This window comes from Jaculus jaculus, chromosome 12, assembly GCF_020740685.1.
Source record: "Jaculus jaculus isolate mJacJac1 chromosome 12, mJacJac1.mat.Y.cur, whole genome shotgun sequence".
In the NCBI taxonomy this organism is placed as follows: domain Eukaryota; kingdom Metazoa; phylum Chordata; class Mammalia; order Rodentia; family Dipodidae; genus Jaculus; species Jaculus jaculus.
In genome coordinates, this window is record NC_059113.1 from 91,758,873 (window position 1) to 91,785,417 (window position 26,545).

A 26,545-nucleotide genomic window follows, 5' to 3' on the forward strand; every position below is an offset into this window, starting at 1 on the left:
GAGTACATCTTCCACTTTTGTTTTTTTAAGATTTATTTTTATTTATTTATTAAAGGGGGGGTGGAGAAAGAGTGAGAAATGGGCACACTAGGGCCTCTAGCCACTGCAAACGAACTCCAGATGCATGCGCCACCATGTGCATCTGGCTTATGTGGTACCTAGAGAATTGAACCTGGGTCCTTAGGCTTCGCAGGCATATGCCTTAACCGCTATGCCATCTCTCCAGCCCCGCTCTTTGTTTTTACTTGGGAATTTTTCTAAACTATTCCTTGTTCTTATTAGTTAGTAACTTTCTGTACTAAGCTGTAGTAAAGACATTTCACGACGCACCGGGCCCAGATGGAACTCTAGAGCAGTTTCCGTTGTAGCAGCCTTACCAGGGAGACAGCGGCCCTGAGCCTCCTCCCATCCATGCAGCTGCTCTTGCTCCCGTGTCACCCGGTTCGTGCGGCCATAGGCACAGACACCCCAACAAAGAGCTTCTCTTCTGCTTGGACTAGAATGAAACCTTATCTCGAAAAACAGAAAACAAAAGAAAAATGTATTTGTAGAGAGAAAGAGAGAGGGAGAGAATAGTCATGCCATGGCTGTTGTTGTTTTTGAGGTAGGGTCTGGCTCTAGCCCAGGCTGACCTGGAATTCACTGTGTATTCTCAGGGTGGTCTTGAACTCACGACAGTCCTCCTACCACTGCCTTCTGAGTGTTGGGATTAAAGGCGTGCACTATCATGCCTGGCCACATTTGTTTACCACCTTACACCCCCAGCTCTGCACTTTCCTATAGTGAATGGGTACATGTAAACTAAAACACCCAGGTCACTTGGTCACCTAGTTTTGACAGCTCTGTTAATTTTGCTCAGAGTCTCCTGAAAGTGCTTTATAAAGTCATGGAGAACACACTAGTAGCAGCTGCCTACTTTTTCCTTCCCCTTAATGTGAAATCCCCCTACGGTCCTGTGTGAAGGGGAAACTGGAAGTCAACCGAGGTGTACTTAACAGATAGTTCTTTGATTTATCAGCTATCTGCTGCTCAAAAATAACCCTTAGCTCCTTTCCCCTTAAAGATTGCCACCTTAATAGCTTATATTTAGTAATTTAAGATCGTGTGAGTGGGATGGCTGCCCTAGGTTTATCCAGCTGCATTGCGCAACTCTGGAGGAGTGCCAGTGGTACTAGCTGAGGGTTTTCAGGCACTCCCTGGCAGCTGCTGGCAGCCGATTAGAACCAGACTAGCTTCCTTACGTGTTGTTCTCAGACACATGTTGCTGATTGTTTTTCATAGCAAATTTAAACTTGTTTTGAGATATAGTCAGTGTTTCCGTGGTACAAAAAAAGGGCACAGGGTGTCTGGAGGGATGGCTTAGTGGTTAAGGGACTTGCCTGCTAACCCAAAGGACCCAGGTTCAGTTCCCTGGTACCCATGTAAGCCAGATGCTCAAGGTGGTGCATTTGTCTGGAGTTCATTTGCAGTTGGAGGCCCTGGTGGGCCCATTCTCTCTCAAATAAGTAAATAAATAAAAATTTTAAACGTACAACCAGGTAATCTTTATTTTTACAGGTATATTAAAATAATGTTATGAATAAAGCACTACTTGTGAAGAATGCATACCTATCGCAAACATCATGCTGAATGGAAAAAAAGAAAACAGTTATAAATTAGCATTTATAAAGTCCTGTATAAAGTTTAGCCCAACAAATGAGACTGCTCTCTGTGTTTTTTTGTTTTTTTTTTTCGTCAAGGTAGGGTCTCACTCTAGCCCAGCCTGACTTGGAATTCACTATGGAGTCTCATGGTGGCCTCGAACTCACAGCAACCCTCCTACCTCTGCCTCCGTAGTGTTGGGATTAATGGCATGCACCACAATGCTCAGCTTGAAAACATTCTACAAATACATTGCTGAGGGCTGGAGAGATGGCTTAGCATTTAAGTGCTTGCCTGTGAAGCCTAAGGACCCCAGTTCGAGGCTCGATTCCCCAGGACCCACGTTAGCCGATGCACAAGGGGCACATGCGTCTGGAGTTTGTTTATAGTGGCTGGAGGCCCTGGTGCACCCATTCTCTCTTTTTTTCCCTCTCCCTCCCTCCCTCCTGCTCTTTCTCTCTGTCGCTGTCAAATAAATAAATAAAAATAAACAAAAAATATATTGCTGAGCCGGGTGTGGTGGCGCTTGCCTTTAATCCCAGCACTTGGGAGGCAGAGGTAGGTGGATTGTGGTGAGTTTGAGGCCACCCTGAGACTCCATAGTGAGTTACAGGTCAACCTGGACTAGAGTGAGACCCTACCTCGGAAAACTAACCAAACAAACAAACAAAAAAAACCATTGCTATTTTAAGGTTTCATGAGTATGGTAAGTATATACTGTATGTATACACATTATATATTGCATAAGTAATGAAATTGTACTATTCCTTTCAGGAAGCCAGTAGTAATAAATGATATATTTGGAAAACAAATCTTAAAGACCACTTGATAGTTGGATATTCAAACAGAGAATTTTTTTTTTTTTTTTTTTTGAGAATAGGGTCTCACTCTAGTCTAGGTTGATCTGGAATTCACTATGGAGTCTCAGGGTGGCCTCGAACTCACGACGATCCTCCTACCTATCTCTGCCTCCTGAGTGCTGGGATTAAAGGCATGCGCCACCACGCCCAGCTGAAATTTCTTATATTTAATAACTTTAAGGGTTTGAAATAGTACTAATATATCTTCTTGACTTTTCTAAGGTTTTGCGTCCATTCCTCCTTCGTCGAATTAAGGCTGATGTTGAAAAGAGTTTGCCTCCAAAGAAAGAAGTTAAAATCTATGTGGGTCTCAGCAAAATGCAAAGGGAATGGTAGGTGTTCTGAGATGCTTGATACTATCTTGATTAATTTTCATTGGAACAGTATTTTATTCTCATAATCCAGGTCTTTGTGGAATTCTTGTTTATTGGATTGACCTTACTCCAAATAAAGTTTTCTCATCAAGTAAGTTAAAATGTATAATACAAAGCCTGGAATGCACTAAATGGCAGAATCTGGATGGAAGCATAATAAATTTATATCTGAACCAAAAAATTAATTTTATCAAAGACCATTAAAAAATTTCCTGCGTGAGAGTTTTAGGAGAAAATGGTGGCACAGTTAACTGGTGATTCATAAATGGGTTTATGATGGATTATGGATGATTTCTGCTAGTCTCTATGAACTGGAGATAATAAAATTGAAGTTTTCTTTTTATACCATAAGGCTGAAAAGATGCTGTATTCTGAGCTAAGTTCTTTTTTTTTTTTTTTTTTTGGAGGTAGATTAAATGTACTTTTGTGAAGTGATGGTGATAATTCAGGATAGCTGTTTTTGAAAGTTCAAAACCTTGTAAGGGCCAGGCATGGTAACTCCTTTAATCCCAGTACTCAGGAATCAGAGGTAGGAGGAACATAGTGAGGTTGAGGTCACTCTGAGACTACATAATGAAGTGAAGGTCAGCCTGGGCTAGAACAAGATTTTAATTTTATGCATGTGTGAAATTGAAAAGGCTAGAAACTACTGATTTTGTTTTTTTTGAGGGAGGGTGTAGATAGGAAACATAACATGAGTTAACAGTGTTAAAAAGACAATGTTGGTTAGAATATGCTAATATGTAGTGTTCAGGGGAGGAGAAGAAAGCCATCTATTCATTCTTGACTATGTTCACCGTCCTTTTTGGAAGCCTCTGCCAGGGCGTTGTAATAGGACTGACAGGATGCCATACAGAACTGGGCATTATCTGGGAAAGAGCTCACTGTAGAAGATGAGCTAGTGTCCTACTTTCTCCAGACTTCAGGAAGGCTGCTGTAGAGTAGCAGGTCCTTAGCCTGGCTTCTCTAAGTTGAATTGCTATTAAAACAAGATACTTGGGCTGGAGAAATGGCTTAGCGGTTAAGGCGTTTTCCTGTGAAGCCAAAGGACCCAGGTTTGATTCCCTAGGACCCATGTAAGCCAGATGCACAAGAGGACACATGCATCTGGAGTTCATTTGCAGTGGCTAGAGGCCCTGGCACATCCATTTTATCTGTCTCAAATAAATAAATAAAATATAATGTATATTATAAAAAAAGATACTTCTTACTAAACTGAACATATCTGTAAATTTCACAGGACCACTATTACGTATACAGCTTACTGCCTGAGATATTTTGTACCTCATGACTTTAATTGAATAATAGCGTTTTCTGTTTCAGAAGACTACAGACTAAAACTGTTTAAAATTTATGTTCTTTTTTTCTTTTTTTTAAAGGCTTAATTTTGAGACAGGGTCTCACTAACCTGGAGCTCACTTTGTAGCTCCAGCCTGGCCTCAAACTCATGACAGTCCTTCTACTTCAGCCTCCCAAGTGCTGGATTAGAAGCATGGGGCACCACATCTGTGTTTTTAATTTCATTTAGTTATATATATATATATATATTTTAGTAATTTATTTGAGAGAGCAGGAGAGAGAAAGGCAGATAGAGAGAGAATGAGCACATCAGGGCCTCCAGCCACTGCACACAAACTCTAGGCATATGTACCACCTTGTACATCTGGCTTATGTGGGTTCTGGAGAGTTGGACCTTGGTCCTTTAGCTTTGCAGGCAAGCGCCTTAACCACTGAGCCATCTCTCCAGCCCTGAGAAAGCTATTTTGAATGTTTAAATAATAATGTCTTCAGGGTCCAAGGTATAAATGTGAACATTATGGGCAGTAAGAAAAGAAGTTATAGATGGTAAATTCCTCACCATACCTTAGAAGCTGACGGCACACCAGTTACACGGTGTGTGGGTCAGTTGTACATTGCTGAATGATAGGATAGATGCATTCTGAGAAGTGCCTTCTTAGATTACTGCTTTTCATTGTGCAAACATCATGTAAAAGTTGGGTAGCCTGTGTAGTGCCTTCCTTTTTCATAGACCAAATCCCAGACATAGCATTTCATAAATTATTCTTAGAAGTATATAGTACTGAGGTTGGGGAAGGGATTGATGTGTGTAAAGTAGCAGTTACTAGTTGTAGAAAACATAAATTTTAATCCTCCTAAAATATTTTTCTTCTCATTAGGTATACCCGGATATTGATGAAGGATATAGACATACTGAACTCAGCAGGGAAAATGGACAAAATGAGGTTATTGAACATTCTCATGCAGTTGAGGAAATGCTGTAATCATCCATATCTCTTTGATGGAGCTGAACCTGGCCCACCATACACAACAGATATGCATCTAGTTACCAACAGTGGGAAGATGGTGGTATTAGACAAGCTGCTCCCTAAATTAAAAGAACAAGGTATCTATATTACTGATGTCAAATTGAGAAGTAACGAAAAACTTTAAAAATTCCTGTGTTACTGGGTCAAGGTTTCATACGTAGCAGAGCATCTGCCTCATTGTGATGTGCTGAAAGTAAGAGTTCGTAAAAAGAAAGTTCCTGTGTTAAAAACAAGACCACAGTGCTTTGAAATGTTTGTCTAAAGTTGAAGTGTAGGAACAACTTGTACCAAGTGTGTCATCCCAGGTCTCCCTCCCCCTAACTTTAGGCCTTTGGGTAGTGTAAGGGTTCACGTGCCGCGTGGCAGAGTTACGGGGTGGTGGAAGGTTGTTTTAGACACGCTAATGGCAGGCCCGAGCTAGAGCGAGCAGTCTCTGTTCACTTTGGTTGGTGTACTGAACAAGTAGTGCTCTTCCTCCCTGTGTCTTGATGGGATGCAGGGAGCAGCGACTAGATGTGTGTTCTTCATGTCATTTCAGAAATATTTGTTATTTAAGCCAGGTGTGGTGGCGCACGCCTCTAATCCCAGCACTTGGGAAGCAGAGGTAGGAGGACTGCTTTGAGTTCAAGGCCACCCTGAGACTCCATAGTGAATTCCAGGTCAGCCTGGGCTAGAGTGAGACCCTACCTCGAAAAACCAAAAAAAAAAAACAAAAACAAAAAACCCCAACAACAAAAAACTATATATAATTTATTTGTCTGAGAGGAAGAGGGAGATAGAATGGGCACATCAGAAGCCGGGCGTGGTGGTGCACGCCTTTAATCCCAGCACTCGGGAGGCAGAGGTAGGAGGATCGCCATGAGTTCGAGGCCATCCTGAGGCTCCATAGTTAATTCCAGGTCAGCCTGGGCTAGAGTGAGACCCTACCTCGAAAAACCAAAAAAAAAAAAAAAAAAGAATGGGCACATCAGGGCCTCTAGCCAGTGCAAACAAACTCCAGATGCATGTGTCACTTTGTGCATCTGGTTTACGTGGGTACTAGGGAATAGAACCCAGGTCCTTAGGCTCCTCAGGCAAGTGCCTTAACCACTAATACAGCTTCTAGCCTTTAATGTCATTTTTATCCTGATAAGTAAGTAACTTGGAAGCAATGAGTAATTGTTAGTGCAAATTTTATCTGGCCTTAAGTTTTAATATAGATTTTTATAGTATTAAAAACTCTGATAATGGGCTGTTTATGTTTATCATCAGGTTCAAGAGTACTAATCTTCAGTCAGATGACAAGGGTGTTAGACATTTTGGAAGATTATTGTATGTGGAGAAATTATGAGTACTGCAGATTGGATGGGCAGACGCCACATGATGAGAGACAAGTAAGTAAAACGTTTCCCTTTCTTCCTCCCTCCAGACATTTTCCAAACATCACCCAAATGTATCAAAATCAGATTAGTATACCTTTGTTTTGTTCAACATAGGCCTAGACTATTAGAACTCAGTCTTTAGTCATAGGCTGGCCTCAAACCTACATCTGCTCCCCAGTGCTGGGATTAAATGCATGTGGTACCACAGCTGGCCAAATTAATATATCTTTGGGTTGTATTGTGCTAGAATGATTGATTTAAATTTTTTTTTGTCTGGTTATTGTGGTGCATGCCTTTAATCACAGCCCTTGGGAGGCAGAGGTAGAAGTGCTGTGAATTTGTGGCTAAAAAGAAAGAATGTTAGCAAGGCATGGTGGCACACACCTTTAATCTCAGCACTCAGGAGGCAGAGGTAGGAGGATTGCCGTGAGTTCGAGGTCACCCTAAGACTCCATAGTCAATTCCAGGTTAGCCTGGGCTAGAGTCAGACCCTACCTTGAAAAACCAAATAAATAAATAAAAAAGAAAGTTATTTTGTTTATTTGTTTTTGTTTTTTTTTTTCCAGGTAGAGTCTTGCTCTAGTCCAGGCTGACCAGGAATTCACTATGTACTCTCAAGGTGGCCTTGCACTCACTGCAGTCCTCCTACCTCTGCCTCCCAAGGGCTGAGATTAAAGGCGTGCGCCACCATAACCAGCCAGATTTTTTTTTTTTTTTTCTTTTCAAAGGCAGGATTTTACATAGTTTAAGCTGGTCTGGAACTTGTTATGTAGCTAAGGATGACTTTGAACTTTTGATCCTATGTCTTTACCCCCCTAGTGCTGGGATTACTAGTGTGTGCCACCATGCCCCAAACAAAATTACTTTTCTAGAGCAGGCATGGTGGTATGCGTGTGTAATCTTAGCTACTTGTGAGGCTGTGGTAGGGAAATCACATTGGCACAGATGTTTGAACTTAGACTAGGAAGTAAATAAGACCACATTCCACAAAATAACACAAATAGCAATTGAATTTTATGACACTTGTTTTATTTTGTTATCTGTAGGACTCCATCAATGCATATAATGAACCAAACAGCACAAAGTTTGTTTTCATGTTAAGCACACGTGCTGGTGGCCTTGGCATCAATCTTGCCACTGCTGATGTAGTTATTTTGTATGACTCAGACTGGAATCCCCAAGTTGATCTTCAGGCTATGGTAAGAGATTCACTATATTCTGTGCTTAGCTGTCTTAGGAATGGTTTGCTAGTTCTATAGATGCCAATGCGTTAAACTAGTAGAATTTTCCATGCTGTGGTATGCAAGGTTAGACATTCCGTCTAACTGCTGGGTAATTGAGTGTAGTTGTGTCCTAGGAGGAAAGGGAGGTGTGGGTTTGGAAGCATCTGGCTGTCTGTCACTTAGGATGCTCAGAATCATGCCTTTTTTTACAAGTGTTTGGCCATCTCAAGAAGATAAGAAATTGTGATCCATAAACTAATGTGAAATGTACAAACTAGTTTGAGTCTGCTATTCCCTTGCTTCATAATGTTGAATGCAACTTTATGAAATCTTTGCCTTGATCTCTCTCTATTCTTTCTTTTTAAGAGCAGCTAGGGAAGACTGGTAGTTTGCTACAGTGATGTGCTTTGTGAATTTATCAGAAGTTAAACAGCAAATAGAATTCATACTAATTTGATTAATACTATTTAATTAATAGGATATTTAATATATGTGATTGCACACTTTTTTATTACATAGCACTTTAGTGGTAGGTCTAAAAAAACAGTTCTAGCCTGGTGTGGTGGCACATGTCTTTAATCCCAGCACTCAGGAGGCAGTGGTAGAAGGATTGCCATGATTTTAGGCCACCTGAGACTACATAGTGAATTCCAGGTCAGCCTGGGCTAGAGTGAGACCCTGCCTTGAAAACAAACCAATCAACCAGTTCTGTCTTAACCTCCTAAGTGCTGGGATTAAATGATTGTGCTACCATGCCCCACTTAGGTAATATTTAAAAGCTGGGTTTTTAAAAAAATATATCATTTGTGAGGTTCATTTTTCATGTTATTGCTTTCCCTAATAAATTGAAATGAAGATTTGATTAATTTGATGTAGAAAAAGATTTTGAAATTAAATATAAGTAAGAAAAATATTTAGAAAAACATGATCAAAGTTAAAATTATAACTTTCTGTTAGCTGGAATCATTATGAAATTTACCATTGATGTTGTGTTCTCTCACAGATTAAGCAACTACATGTTTCAGTACTCTTAAATTTTTTCTTTGTGGGATAGATAACCAATTAATTTGATTAAGAGAATATAAGAAGTATTAATATAATATGAACCTTTTTTGGTTATTTTTTTATGCAAGAGAAACAGAATTGGTGTGCCAGGGCCTCCAGTCACTGCAGTTGAACCTAGACATGTATACCATCTTGTGTGCATGTGTGACTTTGCGTGTTTGTGTAACCTTGTGTGTCTGGCTTTTATGTGGGACTTAGCGAGTTGAACATGGGTCCTTTGGTTTTGCAGGCAGACGCCTATATGGCTAAGCCATCTCTCTAGCCCTGAATCTGTTTTTATCATAGGTATTATGATGAAAGTTTTATTTTCGTTTTGCTTCTAAGTATACATGTTCACATATTATTTGACTTAGTAACATGGTAATTCTTTTAGGACCGAGCACATAGAATTGGACAAACGAAGACGGTCAGGGTGTTTCGCTTTATAACTGATAATACTGTAGAAGAGAGAATAGTAGAACGAGCTGAGATGAAACTGAGACTGGATTCAATAGTCATTCAGCAAGGTGAGGCCTTAAACTAAGTTGGATTTGTAGACTCTGTTACTATCTTGTATTTTCTCAAGGAGATGATGATTTTTTTTTTGTTTCTTTTTTCAAGGCAGTGCTCTAGCCCAATCTAAACTGGAATTCACTTGTTAGTCTCAGGGTGGCCTCGAACTCACAGTGATTCTCCTGCCTCTGCCTCCCAAGTGCTGGGATTAAAGGCGTGCATCATCACATTTGGCTTGAAATGTCTTGTTAATGTTTACATATTAACATTTGTGAGATTTTTTTTCTTTCAAACTTTTTATTTATTTAACTTTCAAAAAAAAAATAGGCATTTATACCTCACTAGAAAGACAGTGGTTATCACATGAGAGATTTGGGGTCTGTCTTTAGTCCAAGTCCCAGGTCACCACCACCTCAGCATGATTCCTTTTCCTATTGTGGAAATCAAAGAACTGGGTGTGTTCATTTAATCATCTCATTGGGCCTGGTCCTTTTCTGCTCTCCTCACGAGTCCTGAACTCCTGACTGTGGCTCATAATACTCCAGTCATCTACAAAAGCATCTAGAAATTAGATATTTTTAGCCAGTGTTGGGGACGAAAATCTTTTAAGGGTTGCACTGAATCTCAGTATTCCCCATTAAAAAATCCCCATTAAAAAGGCCGGGTGTAGTGGTGCATGCCTTTAATCTCAGCACTTGGGAGGCAAAGGTAGGAGGATCACCATGAGTTTGAGATCACCCTGAGAGTACAGAGTGATTTCCAGGTTAGCCTGGTGTAGATTGAGACCTTACCTTGCAAAACCAAAAAATAAAATAAATAAAAGATCCTCAAGTATAGAATATATGATCTGTGCATCTTTCTAAAATAGAACCTCTAAGATTTAAAGAAAGCATTTTCACCATGACTTCCTCATAAGCAGACTCGTAGCAGACACCTGCCACACAGGGAGCTAAAAGGCCTGCTGCTTCCACTGCAGAGAACATGAGGCCTTCAGACCACACCTCAGAATGAAGGTGGCAGGGCTTCCTGCTCAGCGCTCTTCAGCCGGGCACAGGAGACAGACTGCCCTCCCTCCTGAACTTGACCCCCGTCTCCTGTGCCAAGGTTACTGGGCATGGCTCTTAGATGCTGGGCTTCAGCTCTTGACTCTGCTGCCCTGCGGCTTCCTTCTCTATAAGTTCCATGTCGCAGTCTGGGGCATCACTCTGATTTTCTAAGGTGCTGGCAGTATCTGAGTCCACTCATTTTGTCTTCTTCAGTCAGGGCAAGTGCGACTTGGATTTTATATGTGCTGCCCATTCCTGGTCCCCCATGGTGATTCAATCACAGAGGTCACACATACAGTTGCTTCTTTTGTTCTCTATTTCATTGGGTGGCACCTTTATTGGCGTGGTTGCAGGCTGGTGGCCCTGGATGAAACTCTGAACTATATCAAGAGCCGGTTCAAGAGCAGACTCCTACTTCATTCAGTACATTGGACTCCTCCAGGTGTATGTCTTAGTTACTTGTTTCAGAGCCTCAGCACCTTTCTTTAGAAGTCAGGTACTAGTCTCTGGCTACATTTTTCCTCAGTGATCAGGTACTCGTGAAATTCCTTGAAACCAGTTGACTGGGAGATACCATGTTGATAGTCCTGGCTGTTTTTTGAAACTGTCTTCTGATTGTAGCATCTGTGAAAATCTTAGTTATTCCAAGAGCCCAGCAGCAAGCATGCCATCCACTCACGTATCCAAGTGTTCATCTAGAACTGTCTGTCAGCGTGAAACCAAAGGATGCACGGGCTAGGGAACTTCAGTGGGCCTCCAGGAAGACTACTGTCTTTCTTTGCATGTTGCCGATGAAGAAATCCACCGTGTGTGTGAGAATCCTGTTTCTTCAGACACTTGTATGCTCCTGGCCACTTTGCATTTGTCATGTGAATGCAGCTTGGAGGCCACTTCTGGGTCCACTTGGCGTAGGCGTTTGTGAGATCTTACATCAATATTTTTGATTATCAGATATTCCAGATAATATATTTATCTCTCAAAAGAAAATTCATTGAGCCAGTCTATAGTGGGCAGCATTACATAATGCATAAACTTTAGAAATATTTCAAGCTTATCCAACTGAAAATTTGACAGTAAATTTAATGCAAAAGTGAAAATGAGCAGTTGTAAATTAATAGTAAACAGAATTGAGGTTGTTACCAAGTATTACATGTAACATTTAGCATCTCAAGTTTTTTTAAAATAAGATTTTAATAGAGACAGAGGAAGAGAGTGAGAAGGGCGTGCCAGGGCCTCTAGCCACTGCAAATGAACTCCACACAAGTGCGCTACCATGTTCATCAGGCTTAATGTGGGTCCTGGAGAATCAAACCAGGGTCCTTAGGCTTTTGAGGCATGCGCCTTAATCACTAAGCTATCTCTCCAGCCCACATCTCAGGTTTATAGTAAAATAAAGTCCATTTGATTAGTTTCATGCAATGTCATCTTTTTCTCAGGGAGGCTTGTGGATCAGAACCTGAACAAAATTGGGAAAGATGAAATGCTTCAGATGATTCGACATGGGGCCACACATGTGTTCGCTTCAAAGGAGAGTGAGATCACGGATGAGGATATTGATGGTATTTTGGAAAGAGGCGCGAAGAAGGTGAGATGCAATTAAATGATGATGTTCATCAATATGAAACATTTTGGGTCAGACTGCCGCAGGACATACCTGTGTGAATCATCTGAATTCTGTAAAGATGAGTTTACTTCATGTCGACTATAGGTTTTAAGTGTTGTTCTCAGTTTAACAAGAAATTTCTTCTGTAGACTGCAGAGATGAATGAAAAACTCTCGAAGATGGGTGAAAGCTCCCTCAGAAACTTTACCATGGATACAGAGTCAAGTGTTTATAACTTTGAAGGAGAAGACTACAGAGAAAAACAAAAGGTATTTCAGACTGGGGTTTTGGTTACATTGAAGCTGTATTTTACTGAAAACTTGGAATTTTGTGTTGGTAATGTTTTGTCTCAGTCTGTTTTTGTTTGTTTATTCATATTGTCTTTTTTTATCATGTAAATGGTTGCTCAGTTTGTAAGCTTTGAATTTGTGTGTGAGAAAGAGAGACAAACAGGCAGACACTGAGGACTGACCAAGAATTATGTATCTCAGGATGGCTTCAAATTCACTCTCTAAGCTCGGGCTGCCCTTGAGTTCATGGCCATCTTACCTCCACCTCCTAGGTGCCAGGATTCAGGCATAACCTCCATGCCCCGCTTTGATGCCTGGTTTTAAAGCGTGTTCTATGCAGTTAAAGTGAGAAGTTCTTGCATGAAATAAATACATTCTAGAATATTTGAAAGAGAGTAATTGGCAAAAAAAAGATTACAAGGTGTTTTTCTTTTTTTTTTTGACATAGGATCTTGCTCTAGCCCAAGATTTGAAAAATAAGTACACCATGAACTTAATATTTTTGGTTGGTAACTAAATGGAAAAATTTATAAGCAATACTTCCTAATATATGGGGAAATGGGAAGATGCCTGTAGAGGAAATTGTGTGTGTGTGTGTTTAACATTTAGAGACAATTAAACATAGAGATTCAGATTTTTCTAGGAAAAATATATCTGTATTTTTACCTTTGGGTTATAATGTATATTATGTAGCAAGTTTTTCCTCTCATCCCAGTAAATGGTTCATTTGGGTAAGAAATAGCTATTTAAATACCTGTCCTGTTTACTGGCTAATGTCTTATAGGTAAAGATGTAGTATTAGGAAATGTCATAGCCCTTAACTTTGTAAGAGAGCTGATTGTCTAGGATTTTGTCAGTACTCTTTTGTGTCCGTGCATCACTGCAAATGACTTACTCTGTCTGTGATCACAGTAGTGTTTTGCATTGTTTCCTCCTCCTAGATTGCATTCACAGAATGGATTGAACCACCTAAGCGAGAAAGAAAAGCCAACTACGCTGTTGATGCATATTTCAGGGAGGCTCTTCGTGTTAGTGAGCCTAAAGCACCCAAGGTGAGCTGGTGAAATGTCTAAACATGTTGTTCTTATTTTTTCCTACATTTTTACAACAAATTGAGAGTTTTATTTGATGTTATATTTAAATTTTACATCTTTGAATTTAAATTTGTATTGTCAGTTCATTTTTGTTTTGTTGATAGCTACATTCATTTTTTAAATATTTTATTTTTCTTTATTTATTTGAGAGACAGAAATTTGAGAGAGAAAGAGGCACAGAGAATGGGCATGCCAGGGCCTCTAGCTACTGCAAACAAACTCTAGACGCATGCCCCATATTGTGCCTATGGCTTTATGTGGGTCCTGGGGAATCGAACCTGGATCGTTTCACTTTGCAGGCCAGCGCCTTAACTGCTAAGCCATATCTCCAGTCTGATAGGTACATTCTATTCTGTTCCTTAGAGAATAGGATGTTAAGGTTTTATGAAACATCTTTTTTTTTTTTAATTTTTATTAACATTTTCCATGATTATAAAATATATCCCATGGTAATTCCCTCCAACATCTTAATAACAATCCATACATACACTTTTTGGGGGGGGGCAACCAACACCTTTTATTTTTTTCTTCAGGCTCCTCGACCTCCAAAACAACCCAATGTTCAGGATTTCCAGTTCTTTCCCCCACGTTTATTTGAATTGTTGGAAAAAGAAATTCTGTACTACAGAAAAACTATTGGGTACAAGGTAATTGGAAATTTCCCCTTTATGTTATTTTCTAGCGACAGACCATGACTAAAAATATTTAACTAATTTGAACTTAGTAGGAAAAACTATTATTTATTATCTCTTAGTTGTGTTTGTCTAGTGTATGAATTTCTTGACTTTTCATTAAAAAGAAAACACGTTTTTATGCCAGTTAAGTAATACATATAGTGTATTTGTATGCTTGCCTTCATGGTTATATTAAGATTTGTGACCTATTGTTAGATGATAATGAATTTGGTCAGTCACAAACTCTAAAGTTTTGGGTTATGGCATGTGTGCCTCTCTCAGGTACCTCGGAGTCCTGACCTCCCTAATGCAGCGCAGGCGCAGAAAGAAGAGCAGCTGAAGATCGATGAAGCAGAGCCCCTCACTGAGGAGGAGCTGGAGGAGAAAGAGAGGCTCCTCACCCAGGTATGACGTCCAGTCACCCTTGCTCACCCAGTGACTTGGCAGAGTGCTATCTCAGGGGTGCTGCAGTGCGTGAAGCTTGAGTTTCTGCTTTAAAAAGGTTAGGAAAAAGGCTGGAGAGATGGCTTAGAGCTTAGGGCATTTGCCTGTGAAGCCAAAGGACCCAGGTTCAGGACCCCAGGACCCACGTAAGCCAGATGCACGGGGCACATCTGTCTGGAGTTCGTTTGCAGTGGCTAGAGGCCCTGGCTTGCCTGTTCTCTCTCAGTCTGTCTCTCTTCTTTATCTCTCTCTTTCTGTGCCTGCTAATTAAAAAAAAAAAAAAAAAAAAGATTAGGGTCCTGAATGGCGAACCCCTCTGCAGAATCCTCGCCAAGCATGTCCTAGTCCAGTACCCAGTACTGTGAAGAAAATTTTAAAAAAGATGCCAAAACACAGGTCAGCATTGCATTTTGATTGTTACTAATTGACAGTATAGTTGAGGTTAAAGAGGTGCACTTAGTAGAGTGGGGAGTGGGTATTCTTTTGAACTCCTAACCCCACCCCAAAGTAGGGTCTTTCCATAGCCCAGGCTGACCTGGAATTCACTATGTAGTCTCAGGCTGGCCTTGAACTCACAATGATCCTCCTACCTCTGCCTCCCAATGCTGGGATTAAAGTTGTGCACCACCATGCACAGTAGAACTCCTTATTTTTAATGTTCACATATTTTCTGTGAATCTTCCATACAATCTTTTTAGCACTTTATTGCTTTTAATTTTCAGTGTATATATTCATTGTACATACTGCTGTGTTACATATGGGAACTTTCACACAAGTCTACATTGAACTTTGAGCGCATTCCACCCAGACTATCAGCATCAGAGCAAGAGGTTTCAGACACTGACGGTTAATCTTCATGCCAATTGATTGGATTGAGAAAAACGTCTGGCAGGTCTCCGGGTGTGTCTGTGCTTACATTTTCAGAGGTGGTCAGAGCATGAGGGCTCTGACGTAATGAATGGATTCATAATGTAATGTTATTGAGGTTTACCAGCATTTTGTTGTTGTTGTTTGAGGTAGGGTCTTGCCCTAGCTCAGGGTGACCTGGAATTCACTATGCAGTCTCAGGGTGGCCTTGTACTCACAGTGATCCTCCTACTACCTCTGCCTCCCAAGTGCTGGGATTAAAGGCGTGCACCACCACGCCCGACTGCCAGCATTTTTTTTTTAAGCATTTTATTTATTTATTTTGAGAGAGGAAAAGGCAGCTAAAATGGTCACTCCAGTGCCTCTAGACACTGCAGATGAACTTCAGACTTGTGCATATGGCTTACTGGGGAATGGAATCTGGGTCCTTAGGCTTCACAAGCATGTGCCTTAATCACTCAGCCTTCTCTAAAGTCCATTTACCAGTGTTTTTTGTTTTATGTGTGGTGTTGGTTTGCATATGTGGGTGCATGCGTATGTGCAAGGGCAGAGCTTCAGTTGTCCACTACCTTATTTATTGAGACAAGGTCTGTCCGCTGAACCCAGAGTTCATTGATTTGACCAGCACTAAACTGGCAAGCACTTTAGCCATTTGCCCAATCCTGTGCTTATTTTATTAGTGACTGCCATTCAGACTGGGGAGAGATGAAATTTCAATGTAGTTTTGACTTAACATTTATTTTTTAAAACTATGTTATGTATTATCTAGCTGGGCGTGGTGGCACATGCCTTTAATCCCAACACTTGGGAGGCAGAGGTAGAGGTAGGAGGATTGCTGTGAGTTTGAGGCTACTCTGAGACTACATAGTCAATGCCAGGTCAGCCTGAGCTATCATGAAACCCTACCTTGAGAATTAAAAAAAAAATCATTTGCATGTATATGGTCCATCTCTTGTTGCTTCCTGCAAATACTAGATGAATCCACCACTCTTTGTGTCTGGCTTGACATGGGTGGGAATCAAACCCGGGCAGGAGGCTTGGCACACAAGCACCTTTAACTGCTAAGATATCTTTCCAGCCTCTTGACTTAATTGTGTGTGTGTGTGTGTGTGTGTGTGTGTGTGTGTGTGTGTGTGTAAGTAGGGTCTCACTCTAGCTCATACTGACCTGGAATATACTATGTAGTCTCAGTGGCCTTGAGCTCATGGTGATCCTTCCACCTCGGCCTCGTAAGTGCAGGGATTAAAGGCATGTGCTACCACGCCTGGCTTAAATTTTTTTTTTTTTTTTTAGTGGCTTGTAAGATTGAACATTTTTTCATGTGTTTGTTGGCCCTTTGTATTTCCTTTTAGAAACTGTTCATTTCAGTACTCATTTATCAGCTGGGTTGCTTGATTTGTTTAATTTTTGAGTTCTTTGTATATTCTGGACACTAATCTTTTCTAAGGTATATTCTGCTTGGTACTTTTTAAACTTCTTTTTGGGTTTTTGAAGCCTTTAAGAACATGAATTTGGTTTTTCGAAGGTCTCATTGTAGCTCGGACTGACATGGAGCTCACAGTGATCCTCCTTCCTCTGCCTCCCAAGTGCTGGGATTTAAGGCATGCACCATCACACCCAGCTTAAGTTTGATTTCTTTAAAGAATGTTTTTATTTATGTGTTTATTTTCGAGGGAGGGGGAGAGAGAGGATGGGCACACGGGGCCTCTTGCCACTTCAAACGAACTGTGATGCATACCCCACTTGTTGCCTCGGGCTTTACGTGGGTATGGCGTAATCAAACCCAGGCCATCATGCTTTGCATGCAAGCACCTTAAATGCTGAGCCATCTCACCAGCACAAGCTTGATTTAAAAAGAAAATTTATTCATTCATGTATTTGTGTGTGTGGTGTGTGTGTGTGTGTTTGTGCGCGCGCGCGCCAAGGTACGTGTCTAGATGTCGGAGGACAACTTCCTGGGTCTGTCCTTGACAGCCCCACCTCATCTGAGGCATGGTTTCCCTTGTTCTTGTTCTGCTTTTCTCCTTACTGCTACACTGTGAGCTCCTGGGACATTCTTCCGTCTGCACCTCCATTTCCCCACCAGCGCTGGGATTACAGAATACTGTCACTGCCTGTGGCTTTGTAGTTGGAGTTTGAGGATTGAACTCTGGGACTCAAGCTTGAGTGGCGAACACTTCACCCCTTGAGTCACCTCTCCAGCCTCTACCTTGGTTTTCTGCCATTTTCCTGCTTGTTCATCTTGGCTCCATGTTACCCCTTATTCTGGCTAACTCCTAAGAGTACATTAAAGCTCCTGAAGCATTCCTTATTTTCTCCCATTTAGAATTAGTTGCTTGGGTTCTTTATTTCTTTTCTTTCTTTTTTTTTTGGGGGGGGGGGCTTGAGATAGGGTCTCACTTTAGCTCAGGCTGATCTGGAATTCACTATATAGTCTCAGGGTGGCCTTAAACTCACAGCGATCCTCCTACCTCTGCCTCCCGAGTGCTGGGATTAAAGGCGTACACCACCATGCTCGGTTGGTTTGTTTTTTAAGCAACACACGCTTGTAAAAATTAACCACATTAAACAATAAACATAGCTGTAATTGGAAACTTTTCTGTACTATTTACATGGCTAAGTAAATATAAAGGGGCTGTTTGATGTTCTGTGATTAAATATTTCATTTATTGTTGTGTAGGGATTTACCAATTGGAATAAGAGAGATTTTAATCAGTTTATCAAAGCTAATGAAAAGTGGGGTCGCGATGATATTGAAAATATAGCAAGAGAAGTAGAAGGAAAAACTCCAGAAGAAGTCATTGAATATTCAGGTGATACTTTTATTATTTTAATATATACAAGAATGTCATCAGACTTGAGCATTTAAGAAGAGTTTTTGGAAGCTTCATGCCATCTGACTTTGGCTTTTACAGCTGTGTTCTGGGAAAGGTGTAATGAGCTCCAGGACATAGAGAAGATTATGGCTCAGATTGAAAGGGGAGAAGCAAGAATTCAGAGAAGAATAAGTATCAAGAAAGCACTTGATACAAAGGTATGTTGTACATTGATAAGTATGGTAGTTAACATAATTACTATATGTAAGTATGATGGGGTAACCATTGTAAAGGAAAGAAGTGAGGATTTGAAATTAAAGTTTCTTAGAAAATAAACATGGGTTTTGTCAACACTTATTAGATTGATATCTCTTATTAGAACATATAGATTTTACTTTTTTATGATAATATTATAAAAGAAAATTAAGGTCTTAGAGTACCAAAATCAGATGAAGTTTCCTGAGTAGAACATTTTGGTTTAAACAGAGCTTGCATAGCTAATTCTAGGGAAGTTGAGTTACATAGGATTCTTGCATTTAATATAAAATGTGACTTCCATAGATTGGACGGTACAAAGCACCTTTCCATCAGCTAAGAATATCATATGGTACTAACAAGGGGAAAAACTATACGGAAGAAGAGGATCGGTTTCTTATTTGTATGCTTCACAAGCTTGGGTTTGACAAGGAAAACGTTTATGATGAATTACGACAGTGTATTCGCAACTCTCCCCAGTTCAGATTTGATTGGTTTCTTAAGTCCAGAACTGCAATGGTGAGTATTTTAAAGATATTTTGTGTAATGTAGCATGTTTCTGATTCAGTATATTCTTTTTCTCTATGTTTTTCATTTTTTTTTATTTATTTATTTATTTATTTATTTTAATTTTTATTTATTTATTTGAGAGCGACAGACACAGAGAGAAAGACAGATAGAGGGAGAGAGAGAGAGAATGGGCGCGCCAGGGCTTCCAGCCTCTGCAAACGAACTCCAGACGCGTGCGCCCCCTTGTGCATCTGGCTAACGTGGGACCTGGGGAACCGAGCCTCGAACCGGAGTCCTTAGGCTTCACAGGCAAGCGCTTAACCGCTAAGCCATCTCTCCAGCCCTTATTTATTTATTTTTAGAGGGAGAGAAATTGGCGTGCCCGGGCCTCTAGCCACTATAAGTGAACGCCTTGCGCATGTGTGGCCATGTACGTTTACTCATGTGGGATCTGGGGAGTTGAACACAGGTCCTTAAGCTTCCCAGGCAAGCACTTGTGCTAAGCCATATCTCCAGCCCTGTATCTTGATTTATTTATTTATTTATTTATTTATTTTAGTTTTTTGAGGTAGGGTCTCACTCTGGCCCAGGCTGACCTGGAATTAACTACATGGTCCCAGGGTGACCTCGAATTCATGGCAATCCTCTTTCCTCTGCCTCCCAGGTGCTGGGATTAAAGGCATGTGCCACTGTGCCTGGCTTTTATGTAATGTTATTTTAATTGGGTCCTTAGATGGGAAGAAATGCTTCTGCACATGATGACTCTTGGTTTAGCAAGTAGATAGATACATTTCTGTATAGGGGGAAATCTATATCAGGCATCTGCATGTCAAAATTCTGAATCTAGCTTTTTAAATGGCCAAATGTCATAAAATAATATTCTCTACACTGAATTAATGCTAGATTTTGATTTGTTTGTGTGTGTGTGAAAGAGTATGGGCATACATGGGTCTCCAGCCACTGCAAATAACTATAGACGCATGCATCGCTGTGTGCATCTGGGCTCTGTGGGTACTGGTGAGTTGAATTTGGGTAGTTAGGTTTGGCAGGCATGTGCCTTAACTGCTGAGCCATCTCTCCAGACTTGGATTTTGATTTTAGTCCTAGTGACTGGCTCTTTCTGACAAAAACATTCATTTGTATCAACCTAAAATTAGAAGTCAGGAATCTGTAATGAATTGCACTTTCCTTTTGTGTTTCAGCACCTTTGACCTGCGTTCTACAGGGTAATATAAATATAAAGATTATCTCATTGCTTGTGATGAGCAAGTACTTTGTCACTATATATTTCAGTGGATAGTACAGTATTTTCACATTTGATTACTTAATTGAACCTTTTTCACTAGGTAGCCAGAAGGGTTTTTTTTTTTTTTTATGATATCCTAGATAGAGAAATGTAATGAACATGGAGCTATCCTGAATGTACTATGTAAATATATAATAGATGAAAGAGATCCAGTTCTATCAGCTCTTCAATGTCTCCCCCCCCCCCCCCCCTGGAGGTAGGATCTTGCGCTAGCCCAGGCTGACCTATAATTCAGTATGTAGTCTCAGGGTGGCCTTGAACTCACCAGGATCTTTCTACCTCTGCCTCCCAAGTGCTGGGATTAAAGGACTGCGCTTGACTCCTGTGTCTTTTAAAAAATATTTTATTATTTATTTATTTATTTGACAGAAAAAGAGGGAGGAAGAGACCGAGAATGGGCATGCCAGGGCCTCCAGCCACTGCAAACAAATTCTAGACACTTGTGCCCCCTCGTGCATCTGACTGTTGTGGATCCTGGGGAATCGAAGCTGGGTCCTTTGGCTTTGCAGGCAAATGCCTTAATCACTAAGCCATCCCTCCAGCTCCTATACTTTCTTTAAAGAAGAAATTGTTTTTATAAGAAGGAATGTTTTTTTTTTTTTGTTTGTTTGTTCTTGAAGTAGGATCTTTAGCCTAGGCTGAACTGGAACTCACTTTGTAGCCCAGGCTGGCCTTGAAGTCACAGTGACCCTTCTACCTCAGCCCCTCAAGTGCTAGGATTAAAAGGTGTGCACTGCCATGCCTGGGGCTAGCTCATAGGAATAATTTTGTACTAAATGTTAACAAGAGACCTAAAGTCATGGTAGCATATGAAACCTTGGCCTAAAGCTGCATTACTACCTAGTGTGTGTCATGCTAAAGCACATAAGTTGTAGCGCACAGACATCTTGGTGATAAACAGTTGAGGCGTAGCTCTTGCCCAGGAGTGCAGCAGTAGCATATTGATAGTATGTGTGCTATTGCAGATCTTTCCGAGGAAACAGAACTTGGATTTTGTTTATGGCCTCCTGCCCTGTATAGTATTCCAAATATTTCTAAGTCTTGTATGCTGTTTCCATAACATATTTTTAAATTGTTTTATTGTGGTTGTCTAGCTATGCTATAAAAGGGAAGAAAAGATAAAATGGGCTGCTGGGCAGCAGTGATGCCGCACGGTGATTTTCCTTCAGTGCTGTGGCTACTGTCCAGGGCACTGCACCTTCCTTTCTGGAGGCTGTTGCACAGATTGCCGGGGGAGGAGGGAGGACTCGTCGTGGACTTCATGGCCACCTCTCCAAAACTGGGAGAAGTAGCACGTGCTACATTAGTTCTGTAATGGAGATAAAATGCTTTTAAGGGGAATGCCTTGTAAGCTCGAGTTGATTTTGAATTATAGTGTAATTTGCAATTCCTTTAGTTATTAATGGTCTAGGGTTCCAAAAACAGACACTGCATTTGTTAAGGCATACTCATTTCACAGTTTTAATTTCTACATGGAGGAAGGAGTTTTGAAGTATATATATAGCACTGTTGCTTTTTCTTCTGTGGGGCTTGTGCATGCAAGGCAGGCACTCTAATCCTAAGCAAGTTCCCAAGTCATATACCAGTATAACTTTAAAGATTGAATAAAAACATCAAATAATGTTTTCAATTTTTTTTTTGTAGCATAGATTGTGATGTTTTTGTATTACCCTGTTTAAACAGCTTTTGGAGGTTGGGAAGATGGCTCACTGGGTGAAAGTGCTTGGGCAAGCCATATGACCAGAGTTCAGCTCCCTAAAACCCACTTTAAAAACCAGATGCTAGAAGCCCAATGTGCAGGTGGCAGTGCAGGAGAGAGGAGCAGCAGGCTGCCACGGCCTGCGCAGTGGGAAACCAGAGGCCCTCACTTCAATGAGGTGGGAGGTGGGGACTGACACCCTGAGGTGGTCCTTGGACCTCTTCATGTGTGATGTGGCACGTGTGTACTCCTTCATACGTACATGTACACCAACCTTGGCTTGGAAGTTGAAACCCTGACAACATACACATGGAAATAACATTTACCGTTGAATTTGATAATGCAGGAACTCCAGAGGAGGTGTAATACCTTAATTACTTTGATTGAAAGAGAAAACATGGAACTAGAGGAAAAGGAGAAGGCAGAGAAAAAGAAACGAGGACCAAAGCCTTCAGTAAGTATTCATGAATAAGTGAAAATGTGCAGTTGTATTCCTTGTTAGTTCTTATTTTTCTTTGTAAGCAGTGCAATTGAGTCACTTAAGAATCCAGTTTTAGGTGCCAGAGAGATGGCTTAGCACTTAAGCACTTGCCTGTGAAGCCTAAGGACCACGGTTAGAGGCTCGATTCCCCAGGACCCACGTTAGCCAGATGCACAAGGGGCCGCACGCGTCTGGAGTTCCTTTGCAGTGGCTGGAGACCCTGGCGTGCTCTCTCTCTCTCTCTCTCTCTCTCTCTCTCTCTCTCAAATAAATTTTAAAAAAATGAACAAAAAAAAATTAAAAAAAAAAAAAAGAATCCAGTTTTAATACATCATGTTTTCAAGGGGGGCTTGTGAAAACCCAAGAAAATGTCTCCTGAATGCCAAGTGTATACATTTCTCCTTGAGGGTACAAGACATTTTATGATAACTTAAGGAATATCAGACAAACAGTACCTTTTACATTTTTTATTATTAGCTTTTAACCTTGCATTTATTGTCCCAGTGGTATTAGCAGTGTGAAAGTTAAAGCATTTTAAAAGGATGAAAAAAGGCATTTTTAAAATATAACAATAGAAAAATTAGATTTGATAGGTTGCTTTGCAGAGCTTACTGTGTAGTCCTGAGAAGAGTCTTACACTTGCTGCTACATGGCAGCTATTACCTGTGTGTTGCAATGTATCTCTGTGTATATACTGAAGGCTTGTGTTAGTCCTGTCTTAAGAAGTAATCCCTGTGTTTGTTTATAGACACAGAAACGTAAAATGGATGGTGCACCTGATGGTCGAGGAAGAAAAAAGAAGCTGAAACTATGAGTACATGTTTGTTTCATAATCAATAAAGGAGTAGTTCTTTAATTTACGGGTCTTCATAAGATGTACTGTACAATGCTCAATTGTTATGTCATTCAAAGACATCAGGTCCATCTGTTTACTGAGCTAGAAACATAGTATGTAGTTTCACTTTTTTAAATGCAACAGCTGTGCTGAAATTTTTTTTATCATTAACACTTGAAGTAATAAAATAGGCTTCATTTATTAATAAATGTTTCATTTGATTTATTTTTCTATTATAGTTCCGTTTGTGAAGATTGTGATTTTTGTTGTTGTTATCAGCTATGATTTTCACACTTGTGTGGCTTAAAAATAAGTGAAAATTGCAAATACCATTTGTCCCCTCAGTCTCCACCTAGTTGTGTAACTGTTCTACTTCACTTCACCTTGCAGAAAGTTTAGATATTTTCTTTCATCGTGATACTGAGTCTCATTGGGAAATATTATGTAAATTGCATTTTTCCTGCTTATTGTCGAATGGGGAAAAAGCAAGACAAGTCATAATGAATTTCTATGCATATTTCTGTTTTGCTTTCTCTTTCCATAGTTGGAGTTCTGAAGTGAAGATGCCCTGTTCTGTTGGATGAATGGCCTTTTTAAGTTGTATAGCCAAAGACATTTAGTATTTTCTGGTTCCTTAAGGTGTTGTACCATTTTGTAAAAGGAATATTATTTTTTTTTTAAGTATTTGGTAAATATTTTGACAAATGAACATCTGAAGCAGCCACGACTTAGAAAGATAATGTCAGCACTAAGGTGAATTTTTGTTTTGGAAGACCCAGCCAAAATATGGTGTGAATTTGTCATACTGTTATGATTGCTAACAGAATGTACTCCTTCCAGTTTATAGTATTTTTGAGTTTTTAGAGTAAATGAAAATTTTATTTTATTATATTTTAAATAACTTCTAAGTGTTAGTAGCAAAACTGAGTATAATTCCAGTTTTATTTTCTATGGAACAGACTTGATAAACTGGAGACCCCGAAGTGGGAATACCCAAACTGTAGTGTCAGGACTTTAGCTGTACCAGAGGCCTTCATGTGCTACACATGGTTTGTATAAAGTTTTATATGTGCAAATTGGGTTCATAAACAGTCCTTCACTTTTCTAAAGGAATGCAAGAAATGTAGCATCGTGAATAAATATAACTTTTATAATTCTTCAAGTGGTCTTTTTTTCAATTTGATCTTTTTGTCATTTAACATTTCAGCCTTTCCTCTCGAGACATGATCTCTTACTCTTTATTTAAATTTCTTTCGCTGAAATTTCTTAGTTGTTTTTATCTACTCGCATGGAAATTTGACCTCTACTGTTACTTACTGTATATTGTTCAGAAATGGGGGATTGCTGCTATGAATGTCAAGGAAAAAAGTGAATTGCAAGTGGTAGAGGAATGCAAATTCATTCCATGTTCTCCAGAAGCTGACTGCCATGTAGAAAACATGAGATTCTCAAAGGAGTTGTGACTTTACTGTGGAGGAAGTAACTTGAGAAAATGTAAAACTAAAACTTTAGCCAGGCGTGTTGGCGCTTTTAATCTTGGGAGGCAGAGGTAGGAGGATCACTGTGAGTTTGAGGCCACCCTGAGACTACATAGTGAATTCCAGGTCAGCCTGGGCTAGAATGAGACCCTACCTCGAAAGAAAAAAAACACAAAACAAAAAACAAAGCAAAACAAAAAAACAAACTATATATGGAGGTCATGAAAGTGATGTTTTTAAAAGAACAGGGATGGGGGTCTGGAGAGATGTTTGCCTGCAAAGCCTAAGTCCCATGTTTGACTCTCCAGATCCCATGTAAGCCAGATACATAAAGGTGAGGCAGGTGCAAGGTTGCACATCTCCACTAGGTGGCACAAGCATCGGGTTTGAGTGTAGTGGCTGAGGCCCTAGCACACTAATTCTCTTTGTCTCTCTCTAAAAGGTAAAACAAAGAGGGCTGTAGAGATGGCTTAGCTGTTAAGGTGCTTGCCTGCAAAGACAAAGGACCCAGGTTCCACTCCCCATTACCTAGGTAAAGCCAGATGTACAAGGTGGTATATGTGTCTGGATCTCATTTGCAGTGGCTGGAGGTCCTGGTGTACCCATTCACTCTATATCTGCCTGCCTCTTTCTCTCTCTCTCTCAAATGAAAAATAAATAAAAGGAAGAGAAATTGCAAAGAGGTATACAGGACAAATGCAAGCTGAATTGAATAAAGTACCAGCTCCTGAGAGCTTGAAGATTCAAGTATAAAAGAAATATAAGGTGGAGTAATGGCTCAGTGGCTGAGGTGCTTGCTTGAAAAATGTATGGCCTGGGTTCAGAACGTTCCCCAGTTCCCACATTTAGGCCATATGTATAAAGTGGCTCATGTGTCTAGAGTTTGTTTGCAGTGGCAAGAGGCCCTGGTGTGCCCGTTCTCATTGTGTGTGTGTGTGTCTCCTTGCAAATAAGTAAAAATAATTAATACATACATATATATATATATATAGATAGATAGATAGATAGATAAGATAGATAAATAGATAGATAGATAGATAGATAGATATAGATATATGGAAATTTAAGTGGAAAAATATGAAAGATAGGGAAATTTAGCCAATGCTGGAGATACTTGTATCCCAGGGGCCACCTGGGATATCCCTATTTTATATTTATCCAGAAAGAACTAAAGGCAAAATGGAAGTAAAAATGCTTACTAAGCTCAGACTGTCATCTTAAAAGGAATCGATGGTGAAGACAGAACTTTAAAACTGCCCCGAGCTGGAGAAATGGCGCACGAGACAGGGACACTGTATAACCCAGAATATCTTACTAACAAAAGAACGTGTGTGTGCGTATCTATTGAGAAGGTAATACTACTATGCCAGTAAATAAAATGGAATCATTGCTTTTGACTTTGACATTATTTTCAATGCCAAACAGGACTAAGGGCTATGGAGAGAGAGGTGAGAGGGTTTGTGGGAGGAGTCTGCTCAAAGCACATTACACTCTTGCGTGACAACATGCATCAACTCACATGGCCCCTAGGAGTGGTCTATAGTTTGAAATGCAAGGCAAGATGGGGCTAGAGAGGTCGCTTAGTGGTTAAGGCACTTGCCTGCAAAGCGAAAGGACCTAGAATCAATTCCCCAGGACCCATGCAAGCCAGAGGCACAAGGTGGCACATGTATCTGGAGTTTGTTTGTAGTGGCTGGAGGACCTGTGTGGAGCCCATTCTTCCCACCCCACCCTCACCCCCTGCCACTCAGAATTTAAAAAAGAATGAGCCAGATTTGTGGGCTCAGGAGATGGTTCTGTGATT

The 26,545-nt window shown here is 40.3% G+C and overlaps 1 protein-coding gene and 1 pseudogene across 1 annotated transcript in view; one reads left to right on the forward strand and one right to left on the reverse strand.

Annotated features, from left to right (window-relative positions):
- Smarca5 (SWI/SNF related, matrix associated, actin dependent regulator of chromatin, subfamily a, member 5) overlaps window positions 1–24,420 on the forward strand; it is a 45,972-nt gene extending 21,552 nt beyond the window's left edge. The window contains exons 10-24 of the mRNA XM_004655837.3: window positions 2,724–2,833; window positions 5,053–5,279; window positions 6,454–6,575; window positions 7,610–7,762; window positions 9,225–9,357; window positions 11,826–11,974; window positions 12,142–12,261; window positions 13,224–13,334; window positions 13,910–14,023; window positions 14,333–14,455; window positions 18,042–18,174; window positions 18,277–18,395; window positions 18,739–18,951; window positions 22,294–22,401; window positions 23,177–24,420. Of these exons, the coding sequence (XP_004655894.2) occupies window positions 2,724–2,833; window positions 5,053–5,279; window positions 6,454–6,575; window positions 7,610–7,762; window positions 9,225–9,357; window positions 11,826–11,974; window positions 12,142–12,261; window positions 13,224–13,334; window positions 13,910–14,023; window positions 14,333–14,455; window positions 18,042–18,174; window positions 18,277–18,395; window positions 18,739–18,951; window positions 22,294–22,401; window positions 23,177–23,242 (2,001 nt within the window). The 3' untranslated portion in view covers window positions 23,243–24,420. The remainder of the gene's footprint in view (window positions 1–2,723; window positions 2,834–5,052; window positions 5,280–6,453; window positions 6,576–7,609; window positions 7,763–9,224; window positions 9,358–11,825; window positions 11,975–12,141; window positions 12,262–13,223; window positions 13,335–13,909; window positions 14,024–14,332; window positions 14,456–18,041; window positions 18,175–18,276; window positions 18,396–18,738; window positions 18,952–22,293; window positions 22,402–23,176) is intronic.
- Window positions 10,465–11,664, reverse strand: LOC123453669 (annotated as a pseudogene).
- Window positions 24,421–26,545: the final 2,125 nt, after the last annotated feature.